At 43.5% G+C, this 12,526-nt stretch overlaps 1 protein-coding gene across 2 annotated transcripts in view; it reads left to right on the top strand.

Annotated features, from left to right (window-relative positions):
• Positions 1–1,722: 1,722 nt before the first annotated feature.
• Positions 1,723–12,526, top strand: part of RPS6KA5 (ribosomal protein S6 kinase A5) — a 171,402-nt gene continuing 160,598 nt past the window's right edge. Inside the window, exon 1 of one of the 2 annotated variants that reach the window (XM_072839685.1) lies at positions 1,723–2,054. In XM_072839685.1, the coding sequence (XP_072695786.1) occupies positions 1,949–2,054 (106 nt within the window). In that variant the 5' untranslated portion in view covers positions 1,723–1,948. The remainder of the gene's footprint in view (positions 2,055–12,526) is intronic. The other variant, XM_072839684.1, reaches the window with a different exon arrangement.

Raw genomic sequence — 12,526 nt, 5'->3', positions numbered from 1 at the left:
TGCTTTTTCCCAATGGACTTTCCTTCAAAAATACCCCTGCCAACTTCCTCCTTCTTCTCCATTAAAAGACAACATTCTAGGGCACCTGGGTGGCTTAGTCGGTTAAGCGACTGCTTTCCTCTCAGGTCATGATCTTAGGGTCTTGGAGCCGAGCCCCGCATCTGGCTCCCATCCCTCTCCCTCTGTATGCCACTCTGCCCACCTGTTCGTTCTCTCTCTCTCTCTGTCAAATAAATACATAAAATCTTAAAAAAAAAATTCCTCTCCTCTGTTTATTGGACTTGTCTATGGTTTAAAAGAGTTTGTGCATCCCAAGTTGTGACTCTCTGAATCAACTCCTTTTGCTGGTAAAATAAACGACTATTTTATTTTTTAGGTTAACAGTTCTATCTTCGCAACAGTATTCCTTTCCTGTCATCTTTCTCCTCAGTCCATCCTTCTCACTGTTACTGAAGCTAACTTCCAAAAAACCAGCTTTGAAATTGTAACTACTCTTTGGGACTCCCCAGCCTGTACTAAATAAAACCTGCCCTGCTTAGCATGGTAGTCAAGGTTCTCCATTGTCTTACACAGAGCACCTTACCTTTTTGTCTCTCTTTTTAGGTCATTCTTCCATCCAGTCTTATCAATCAATCATTTAACCCACCTTTGCCTTCTTTACTTTTAGGCTGACGCTCACAGTTACCGTTTCTGCATGAAATATCTGCTGCTGGTATTTCTATCTTAAGCTGGTTATCTCAAATTCCTCTAAGTTGGTTATCTCAAATTCCTCCTTGCCCTAAAAGCCTTCCTCAGCTCCCCTACGGTGAATAATTATTGCCATCTGTGCAATTCTGTAACACAGTTTATGTAAGACCTTCCCTCCCCACCCCTGCAATTCTGCTTTCTATTTCCTGTGCATATACAAATTCTTTTCTCACGTTTGTACTGAAATCTCTTTAGGGGCAGGGATTGTTCGTACTGCCATTAACCTCTGTATCCATTTGGTGCCTTGGATGTATGCAGCTGCACAAAATGGAAACGTCTATCCTTTGCAAAAGTCCTTAAGGCGAGCTTGGACTGTGAATTTTTGCAGTGTCTGAGCTACCTGCATTTACGCACAAATTCCACTTAACTGGCACCGGGCACACCGGCGCGAGTAACACCTTTGCAGGACGCGCCGCCTTCCCGCTGGGCACACCTCTGCGGATCCGGATCGCCGCTGGTGGGGACCCTCCCTCCCCCCAGGCACCCCTGCAAACACGTGCGTGAGAAGCGCTTCCCTCCAGGCCCCTCCTCTGTCCATGGTGATTGGCGGGCCACACGCTCCAATCAGCCCTCCCCGCCTCTTTCAGCGATAGCCAATCACAGACGCCGAGCGCCTACTGACTACTAGACACTGTTTACTAACAGATCGAAGCTGGGGAATCAGGGGTGTGACCGTTCTGGGGAGGTCAGGGAAGGGGGTCCCGACTGCGCGTGCGCACCGGCGGGAGGGGGCGGGGCAGAGCCTCAGGCCTCACCAATCGGAGGCGCAGCGTTCCTCCCTCTCCTGCCTCCCCGCCAAGCAACAACAACTCGAGGAGCGGGGCGGGGCGGCACCCGTGACGTCAGACGGGGCCGCCCAATGGGAGCCGGCGTTGCCGGGTGCGCGCGCCCCGTGCCCAATGAGCGGCGGCGGCTAGAATGGCTCCTCGCGCTTGCTGCCTGTGGGCGGAGCGGCCCCAAGGAGGAGGCGGCGGAGCAGGGGGCGGTTTGGTTGCGCGGTACTAGCGGTGCCCGCCGAAGGGGGAGGAGGCGGAGGAGCGAGCCGCGCGGCCAGAGCGGGAAAGCGGCTCGTCGCTGCGTCCGAGTTCTGGAGCCGCCGCACCGCGGCTCCCGGGGCTGCAGCGGGAGCTCGGAGGGGGCCGGGCGTCCGCTGTCACCCGGGTCCCCGCGTAGGACCCCGCGGGCTCGGGGAAGGGAGAAGATGGAGGAGGGCGGCGGCGGCGGCGGCGGCGGCGGCGCGGGGAGCAGCGGGGACGGCGGCGCCGGGGGAGAGCAGCTCCTCACTGTCAAGCACGAGCTGCGGACGGGTGAGCGACCCCGCCCTCTGGCGGCCGGGCCCGGCGCGGGGGCGCGCCCCGAGGGCAGGCGGGTGGCCGCGCGGGCCGGGGGCGCGGGGGCTGGGGAGGGGGCGGGCCGGGGCGGGGCCTCGCGGGCGGGGCGGGAGCCCGGGGGTCCCCGCGGGGGTCAGGAGGGGCGCGGGCCGAAAGTTTGGCGGAGCCCGGGAATGCGCGCTGGGGCGGGCGGAGCGGCGGGCGGCTGCCTGTGGGCGCTCGTCTCTGAGGATGCCTGCGCGCCCCCTTGCCGCACAGGTGACAGATGCGTCGCTGCATCCTGTCCGGGGGCCCGAGGTGCGCGTCCTGCCCTCCTCTGCGGCTGCCCCCGGGGAGGTCCCGGCGGGGGCGTGCGGAACCGCGCGCTGAGGTCCCGGCGTCCTGGACCAGCTGACCCCACGGGGCTCTTCACCTGTCGGGTTAGAGACCCGGGTTAGATCCGCGAGCTGGATCGCGGGCTCCAGGGTCTGCGCGCTTTCATCTGCAATTATCTTGAAACGCTACACTTGGCTTTGAATTCTTTCAGAGAAGAAGGCTCCGTGGATCTAAAGCTCTAAGTAGAAGCGACTGAAGCAGCCCGCTTAGGCGCTCACGTGCCGGTGCCCTAACGTGTCCCATCACTAAGCGTCCTCCCGAGCTCTCTACCTGTTAGATCACTTTATTCATTGTGTGGGTCGGAGTTGTTCATGTTGCAAAATGTTTATGTGGACTGGTTGTGTACAGCTTGGGTACAGCTTGGCGCAGCCCGGTCTGGTGTTTAGAGATACTTTTTCATGTCTGGACGATGCGTCTTCATACGTGGAAAGAGTTTGTTGTCACTATTAAATATTCTTGTGAGCATTTATGAAGGTTTATGATTCAGCTTGTTTGGCATAGAGAGATACTTTTTTAATTTTTTTTTTGTTATATAGACACAGAGCTTATGCCGCAGATCTCAGGTGCACGCCAAGTACACCTTGTTACCATTTTGAACAGATTGTAAAGTTAGATCTGTCACCTGTTCTTTTTTAGTTTTTATTTCTGATGAGGTTGCTAGTCAGCATCCCACTGAGTGCCAGCGTGGTGACTTAATTTAAGGGGCATGTCAAATGCATGTTTTCTTGTTTCAACATTTTAAAACAATTTTTTTCGTGTTTTTTTTTTTTTTTTTGGTCGTTGTGAATTTCTTATGTATCTCGAGCTAGTTGCCCCATAATCTTCTTGAGCGCCTAACATAACCTGTGTGGGTTTGGTTGGTTTGGTTTTTCCTCTCTCATTTTAATAGACAACGTTTTCAAAGGGCCATTAAGTCATTTTTTGAGTTAACGTGTATTCAGTATTAATATTTGACTGGTGCGAGGCTCAGCATCAGGTGCTCTCTGATGTGGAGATTTTGAATTTCTTAAAAAATCTTATGTAACAATTCACTGATTTATATGTGCAGAGTTTTGCTGTATCACAAAAGCTACTTGAAGTCATACGCTCCTCAGCCACTGACCATGGTGCAACAAACAGCTTTTTGCTAAATGACCAAAGAGCAACCTACTTGTTATTAGTAGTCAACCAACCGCTCCGTGTCTGGGTTTTGCAAACAATGCTAGTTTTGTAGAAAGCAATGAGTACTGCTTTACTTCTCTTACCCTGCTAACCATGTGAATCATCACCTTCAAGTTTGCATTTTAGAAATTTTTCTGGTGGTGAGATTATACTGAATTCATTAGTACTGTTAACTGTCAAAGGAAGTGAACAGTCATTTTGATTTATTGCTGAACATTGGAACAACTGACCGGATATAGTGGTCAAAAATACTGTTAAAATATAAATTGAAAGATTTGCTCATCTTTGGCCAACTGCACTCTTGTCAGCACATGATGCTATAATAGGCACCAAAGTAATTTGATCTGATATGGTCCTTTGCTTCTCAAAATGTGGACAGGCATTATAGCCATATCAAGTCAGCAGTTGGTGGTTGTGCATTTGTGCCCAGCATTGTATTGTATGCTCTTGGGTGAATGAAAAGGCAATGAAAGTCGCATGGGAAGTGTTCCAGTTGTTTAGATTGAGTAGCATTCACATGGAATTGGAAGACTTAATTCTGAATCCTAGCTCTGCCACTTACTTGCTGTGTAGACTTGAGCAAGCCACTTCACTCTTTCAGACTCACTTTTCTCACTACAAGATGTGAGAATTGAATGCTACCCTGCTGGAAGAGCAGTTTGCTTGGCACATGTGAGGCACAGAGATGTTGGTTGCATGTAAAATCTGAAAATCACTCCATCATGGTACCTTTTCTTAAAGTATACAGATTAATCCAGTGTAACTTAGAAAACAAATCACTCATTTGGTGTTTAGCCTGAGTCACATTGCTGGCTGTCATCTTTCTCTGTGTATATCTTGCCTTCTGAAGTACAAAGTAAACTCCCCATGATCCCTGCTACTGCCTGTGTGTGTATCTTCAATAACATCTAACACACACAGTACTGTGACAATCGAAGTACATGTCTATGCTAGACTGTAGAGTTCTTGAGGGCAGACACTGTGTGCTTTGTCCATTTTCAGCCCCTGGAATATGGTAGGTACTCAGATATTTGTTGGACGAGTTCATCGAATAGGTGAAAATGCAGGACCAAGCAACAAGCTATGATTTATTGTATTTCCCAGTATTTTGTAGATGTTAGGTGGTTGATACATTTGTAGCATTAATTATAAAAGCTGAAGAATGAAGAGTAAAGGATTGATTAAATTAGTTAAATCTACATTTCTTGACACTTTCTGTTTTCTAGGCTAAGTGGTACTGATGATACCAAAAATGACTAAGCAAATGTCTTGCCTTCTGATAGTAGGGGAGGAGGCCATGTAAGCCAGTAATTAGGATATATTGCCTTAAGTCTAGTAATAGATACAGAGTGTAAAGGTAGTAAAAAAAAAATGGTTAGGACTTTTAGGTTTCAAATAATCAAATCTCTCTGTTGAACAACAGGGGAAAAAAAGAGTGGAAGGATATTGGATTATCACCCATTCATTTATTTCATAAATATTTCATCATCCCCTATGTACTGAGTGTTGTTTTAGATAGTGGGGTCACAGGACAGATGCATTCTTCCCATTGGAAGCGTAGGGTTGCTTCAGGAATCCCTGGAACCAGAGATGTATGTTGTCTGTACTCCCCCCATCTTGAACCTTTGCTTGTTTCTGAGTGATGGGCTTCATCCTCCTCTAATTGCTGTCTACCTTTTCCCATGTGGGAAAGAATATAGCTGCTGACAGACACCGAGTTTTACATCCTACAGCTTGAGGTATTGGAGAGATACTGCCTTTTTTGCAACTTCAGATATAGCAATTTCAGGGCAGGACCTTACCGACTTGGCTTTGGTCAGATGCCTACTTTCAGATCATTCAATTAAGGACAGAAAATGGGATCATGATTTAACTAATGTGACAGCAGCTATAGTGAACATGTGGATGGAGGTGAAACAAACTCTTAGGAGAGAAAGGGTTGCTGGGAAGACATTTCCTTAGATGTACTTCATCAGAAGAGAGAGCCTGCCCTGAAGAGAGGATCAAGGAAGGGGTATTAACTATCTCTTGCTCTGTAACAAATTACCCCAAAATTTAGTGGCTTAAAGCAGCTTGATTTCTGTAGGTCAGAAATTCAGGAGTTGCTTAGCTTGATGGCTCTGACTCAGGATCTCTCATGAGGCTGTAGTCAAGATATTGGCCAGAACTGCAGTATTCTGAAGATTTACTTGTCTGGGGCTGGAGACTCCCCTCCTAAGACAGCTTACTTTTATGTTGTTCGCAGGATGCTTCATTGCCTTGCCATGGGAACCTCTCTTGACTGTCCTCATGACATGACAGCTGGCTCCCTCAGAACAAGTGATTGGAGAGAAAGAGCAAGGTGGATGCGGCAATGTTTATTAAGCCAACTTTTTGAGATCTAATTTACATACCATAAATTCCACTTGTTTCAGTTGTACAATTTAGTGAATTTTAGTATATTTATAGAGTTATACAACCATCACCACAATCTAATTTTAGAACATTTCCATCATCCTAAAAAGAAATGTCTTGCCCATTTATATCAGCCACTCCAACATTTTCACCGCCCATCCCCAGCCCTAGGCAACTGCTCATTCTACTTTCTATCTGTACATTTGCCCAGGGACGTTTCATATAATAGAATTTTACAATATATAGTGTTTTATTATTTATTTATTTATTTTAAAAATATGTAGCCTATTATAACTGACTTCTTTCACGGAACATAGTGTTTTCAAGGTTCATCCATGTTGTAGCTTGTATCTGCACTTCATTTTTTTTAATGACAGATACTGTTCTGTTGTATGGATATGCCACGTTTTGTTTATCTGTTCATTTAGTTGACTGACATTTGGGTTGTTTTCACCTTTTGGCTATTGTGAATAATGCTGCTATGTACATTTGTGTACAGGTGTCTTGTGTGGATCTATGTTTTTATTTCTCTTGGGTACATTCCAAGAGTAAGATTACTGGATCACATGGTAAGTCTGCGCTTAACTTTCTAAGTTTTCCAAAGTGGCTGTGCCATTTTAGAGTCCCAGTAGCAATGTACAGAGCTCCAGTTTCTCTACATCCTTGTTAATACTCATTATCTTTTTGCTTGTAGCCATTCTAGTGAGTGTGAGGTGGTATCTCATTGTGATTTTGATTTGTGTTCTAATGACTAATGATGTTAAGCATTTTTTCATGTGCTTATTAGCCATTTGTGTGTTTGGAGAAATGTCTGTTGAGATCCTTTGCCCATTTTTTAATTGGTTAATTTGTCTTTTTATTATTGCAATGTAAATCTTTATGTATTCTAGATATAAATCTCTTACCAGATATGTGACTTGCAAATATTTTCTTCTGCTGAGTAGGTTGTCTTTTTGTTTTTCTTTTGATGGTATCCTTCTAGGCACACAAAAGTCTTTAATTTTGATGTAGTCCATTTTATCTCTTTTCTTTCATTTCTTGTGCTTTTGGTGTTGTATCTAAGAAATCATTGACTAACCCAACGTTAAGAAGACTTAATGCCTGGGGCACCTGGGTGGCTCAGTGGTTGAGCATCTGTCTTCCTTCCTCAGGGTTTGGTCTCGGGGTCCTGGGATCAAATACCGCATCGGGCTACCCTCAAGGAACCTGCTTCCCTCTGCCTGTGTCTCTGCCTCTCCCTCTATGTCTCTCATGAATAAATAAATAAAATCTTAAAAAAAAAAAAAAGACTTATGCCTGTTTTCTTCAAAGAGTAGTCTTAGCTGTTTCATTTAGATTTTTGATCCATTTGTCAAAAGATTATTCTTTCCCCATATTATTGACTTGGCACCATTGTTGAAAATCTTGACCATAGATATATGGGTTTATTTCTAGACTCTATCCTTATACCAGTACCACACTGTGTTGGCTACTGTAACTTTTTGGTAAGTTTTAAAATTCGGAAGTGCGAGTCCTCCAATTTTGTTTTTTTCTTTTTTCCAAATGTTTTTGGAGATTCTGGGTCCCTTGAATTACCATAGGAATTTTAGGATTAGCTTGTCAGTTTCTGCAAAGAAGCCAGCTGGCATTCTGGTAAGGATCCCGTTGAACCTGTAGGTCAGTTTTGGGAGCATTGCCATGTTAGCATATTAAGTCTTGTGTTCCAGCAACGTGGAATGTTTTTCCATTTATTTAGATCTTCTTTCATTTTTTTAAAAAAACATTTGCAGTTTTTTTTTTTAAGATTTTATTTATTTATTTGAGAGAGGGGGCACCTGCACACATGCAGCGGGAGGGGCAGAGGGAGAAGCAGACTCCCCGCTGAGCAGGGGGCTCAGATATGGGCCAATAGCCTCCTTCCCAAGACCCCAGGATCATGAGCCAAAGGCAGTTGTTTAACTGACTGAGCCACTCAGGCACCCAACATTTTGTAGTTTTCAAAGTATAGGTTTGTATTTCTTTTGTTAACTTTATTCCTAAATATTTTGTTCTTTTTTAATGTTATTGTAGAGGGAATTATTTTTTTCTGGATTATTCATTGTAAGTAGATAGAGATATAATTTATTTCCGTATATTGGTCTTGTATGCTGCAGCCTTGCTGAACTAGTTTATTAGTTCCAACAGTTTTTTTTTAGTGGATATCTTAGGATTTTCTACTAATAAGATCATGTCATCTGCAAATAAAAATAGTTCTGTTTCTTCCTTTTCAATGGGCTTCTTATATTTTTTTGTTTCATTGCCTGGCTAGAACCCTTAATATAATGTTCAATAGAATTGGTGAGAGTACGCACATCTCTGCCTTGTTCCTGATCTTAGGGGGGGAGGATTTAGTCTTTTACCATCAAGTATGAGATTAGCTGTGGGTTTTTTATAGATGCTCTGTATAAAGTTGAGGAATTTCTCTTCTTTTCCTAGTCTGTTTGGGTGTCTTTTATCATGAAAAGCCATTAAGTTTGTCCCATGCTGATTTGCATGATCATGTGTTTTGTTTTTTGTTTTATTGATGTGGTGTATTATGTTAATTTGGAGATGTTAAGCCAATCTTGCATTCCTGGGATTAATCTCAGTTCTTAGTCCTTAAAAAGGATTCAAGTATCTTTTGTATTTGCAGTCTACTGGGGAGAAAAATCTTCTCAGGTGGCAAGTCTCCTGTCATATCAGACCCAACATTAATCTCTACTCCAAAGCAAGAAAGAATCTTGAAACCTCAGCTTCCTGGAGACATAAGTGTTTTGGTGGGCAGGATTGAATTCTTCCTGTGAAAAAGAAGCTGATGCTTGGTGAAAACTCCTCTAGGGGAAAATCTAACATAATAACATCATGTGTTGACTGAAACTTCACAATTAAACACACTGTTGAGAGATGTCAGTCCCAGAATGCAGTGAGAGGGAGGGGTTGTCACAGTTATTTCCTTTGCGTTCCCAGGATGATTTACAGATCTCTTTATGCACCTCAAAGGTGTGAGCACTCCTACATTCCTCTGGTTTGTCAGGGAGGATGAATAGGGTCTAAAATAGAATCTCGCCCTCATTACGTTTGTCCCTAGTAATGTCCCTTTCGGTTCAGGTACAGCTGTTCCTCCGAAAATCGTTAGGTGTCTGGACTTTATACCTTCCTATAAAGTGCTGAGTGAGCTGGCTATCTCACCTTTTTTTTTTTTTTTTTTTTTTTTTTTTAATATTCTGTAGGCATTCTCTTCTGTGATTGCAAAGAGAATAGGGAGGTAAAGTTCCCAATTTTTAGTACAGTACTTGATATTGCAGTTACTTTATTTCACACTCAAGTTTTTGTGTAGGTGTGGCTTCTTTTTATAACCAGTGCGTTCCTGACAAAAAAATTGTGTAAATAAGATTTTTGTATATCAGATTACTTGGGATATAGAAGGTGAACTTGCTACTTAAAAGAATTCTGTGATTAACTCGAATTAAAACTTTTTAAATTAAGTTTCCTATTGGTAGCTTTAATGTTACTATGTAACATTATGTTACTATGTAACATAATGTTACTATGTAACATTAATGGCCTTGCATTACTGTTTGCTGATCCCATCCTTACAATTTAGGTGGCTGTGAATAGATAAATGGTGGATTGGAGTCTTATGTGGTAGGCTGAAAAGAGATACCTACACCCCTCAAGATGTCCGTGTCCTAACCTGAAACCTGTGAGTATGTTTCCTTGCATGGCAAAGAGACCTTGCAGGTGTGATTAAGTTAAGGGTCTTGAGATAAGTTTATCCAGGCGGGCCCTATGTAATCCCAGGGTCCTTATAAGAGGGAGACAGGAGGGTCAGAGTCAGAGAGGGGGATGTGAGGATGGAAGTAGAGGGAGAGAAGGGGACGTGGCAGTGGAAACAGAGCCTGGAGTGATGCCACTGATGGAAGGGGGCCATGAGCCAAGGAGTACAGGCAGCTTCTAGAAGCTGACACTTAGATATTTCTCTCTAGTGTCTGCAGAGAACGCAGCTCTGTTGTCTCCTTGATTTTAGCACTGTAAGATCCAGTTTCAGACTTCTGATTTCCAGAGCTGCAAGAAGACAAATGTGGGTTGTTAATAAACCATGTAGTTTATGTTGATTTTTTTCAGCAATAATAGGAAATTAATAAATCGTGTTTAAGATTAGATAAGCCAAGAGATAATTTTGCCCCAGGCCTGGGTAATTGGGTATGATAACAATGTGAAGCAGTCAGTTATTTAAGCAACTATTTTAGTAGAAACTGGTAACAAGTGTTCTTAGTAGAAGTAGAATGGTGTCCTCTCTAAGGAATCCCCAAGAAGACATTCCTTTCTGATCTTAGTACCAGCCCTAGTTGAGCTGCTTTTGACCAGCTGTTTTGTTTCCATAGGAATGCTGTGAAGTGGGTCCCTCTTTTATCAAATTGGTACTAGAAAGCTTCACAGCTCAAGCCTGTACCACATAAAATTGTGGTCTGGCATGCATCTGGAGCCTCTTTCTTATATCATTTTATGTCTCTAATCTTTCTTCTTTTTCTTTCTTCATTCTTATGCTTTAGTTAATCTGAATAACTTGCCTTGAACCTTTTCTGGACTGGGAGAGGAATTAAATAGAGTTACATAAAAACACATATATACAAAGCATAAATAACATGGACAATATGGGAAGATATTTGACTTTCTATTCAGTGTTTTGCTTCTTCAATAAAATCTTTGTCATATGGTGTTCTTGCTATTTTTATATTTCTCCTAAAAGAAAAAAAAAGTGAGGTCTTTGATTAACTAATAGCACGTTTTTTTTAATGATAAAATGAGAGAAATAATGAGAAATCAATAAGATTAGAGGCATACTTTTAAAAATGAATTCCATTGGCAGCAGGGTGGAGAGCATACACAGGGCTGTCTTTGTACCAGGCAGTTTTCAGGCAGTTTTCTACATTAGTGGAATATCCCTTCATTTGCTGGAAAATTCAGTCAACTGAAGCACTCTGTCCTCCCACCACATCAATGCTGGAGTGGAATTATATGTTTTTCCTAAAGGAAAAACTATTGAAAATATGCAGTGAGGATAATGTTGCACCTTATATCTAAATATGTTGTGGCCTTAAGAGGGTGTGAATACTGAATCCTAGCAGGTTTGCAGTGACACTTTCCCATGAACTTGCCCAGGTTTGTCTTTTATATTAACGTCATCTGTTTTGTAAGGAAGCATCATAATTATGGCTAGATTAAGACAAATCTAATGGTGCACACACAAATTAAATTCATAACCTTGACCTAATTTTGCCATGTATGAGTTGGGCAAAACAGCCACAGTTTTATTCATCCGTTAAGGATTGTTGAATTCCTACTGTGTGTCTGGCACTGTGCCAGATGTCAAGTTGTAGCAAGGAGCAAATTTGGTATGGCTCCCCCTCTTCACTGAACTATATCTAAGAGAAAGACCTTAAATACATTATCGTACCACCAACTATATGTTTGCAATTGTGGAAAACTCTTGAAGAAATACAGGGCTCTGTGAGAGAGTCTAACTGGGTGGCCTGGCATCATGTTAGGGGTGAGGGAAGGCTTCTATGAAGTAATAACATTGAAGCTGAGGCCCCAACTATCACCAGGTGGTGAGTGGGGGAAAGTGACACAGATGGTCCTAATGTGGGAGATGGCTTGGCGCACCAGGGTTACTGGAAGGCAGGCTTCTGTGGCTCCAGCATCATATCCAAGCAGGTGAGTCACAGGAGGTGAGGCTGAAAAAGTAGCCAGGGCCACTTTGTTCAGGGGTTTGAGGGCTATGATAAGGTGTTCAGGTATTATCCTGAGGACAGTGTGAGGCCGTGAGGGATTTTTCCAAGGGTAGTTTTGCAAGGTAGTAAATGGCTCCCACTGCTATGAGAATAGGCAGGAGGACTCTGTGAGGGGAAACCAGTTAGGAGCTGTTGCAGAAGTTCAGATGGAACATGCGGTTTGGAGTTAGGTAACAGACTAAGAATGAATATGTTTGAGGTGTATTTAGAAGATGGAATCGGCCGAACTTGGGGTGGTATTAATGAGGGTTTTCCAGCTGGAAAAAATGTATATTTGAAGATGCTCTTTGTTCAAATGGTGTGTTAATTTTCTCTTGCTGCAGAACAAAGCACCACAAATTCAGGGGTTGTAATAGCATCCATTTATTAGCTCATAGTTTGGTGGTTGAAAGTCCTCCCAGCATGGCTGAAATCAAGGCGGTAGTCATACTATTCTTGTCTGGAGGCTCTGGGTAAATATCCACTTCCAAGCTCATTCTTGTAGTTGGCAGATTTTAGTTCCTGTAGCTGTTGGCCTGAGGTCCCAGTTTCCTCGCTGGCTGGCAGCCGAGGGCCTCTGTCAGCTTGTAGAAGCCATCTGCATTCTTTCTCATTTGGCCCTTCGATCTTTAGGCAACGGAGATTCAGGCACTTCCATGCTTGGACACTCTGACTTCTAGATCTTCTTCTCGAGGCCTGTGTGATTGGGTCAGACCCACCCAGATAATCTTATCATTAGGCTGATGA

The sequence above is a fragment of the Canis lupus genome, chromosome 9 (assembly GCF_048164855.1).
Source record: "Canis lupus baileyi chromosome 9, mCanLup2.hap1, whole genome shotgun sequence".
NCBI classification, from domain to species: Eukaryota; Metazoa; Chordata; class Mammalia; order Carnivora; family Canidae; genus Canis; species Canis lupus.
This window is presented reverse-complemented; position numbering and strand designations above follow the sequence as displayed.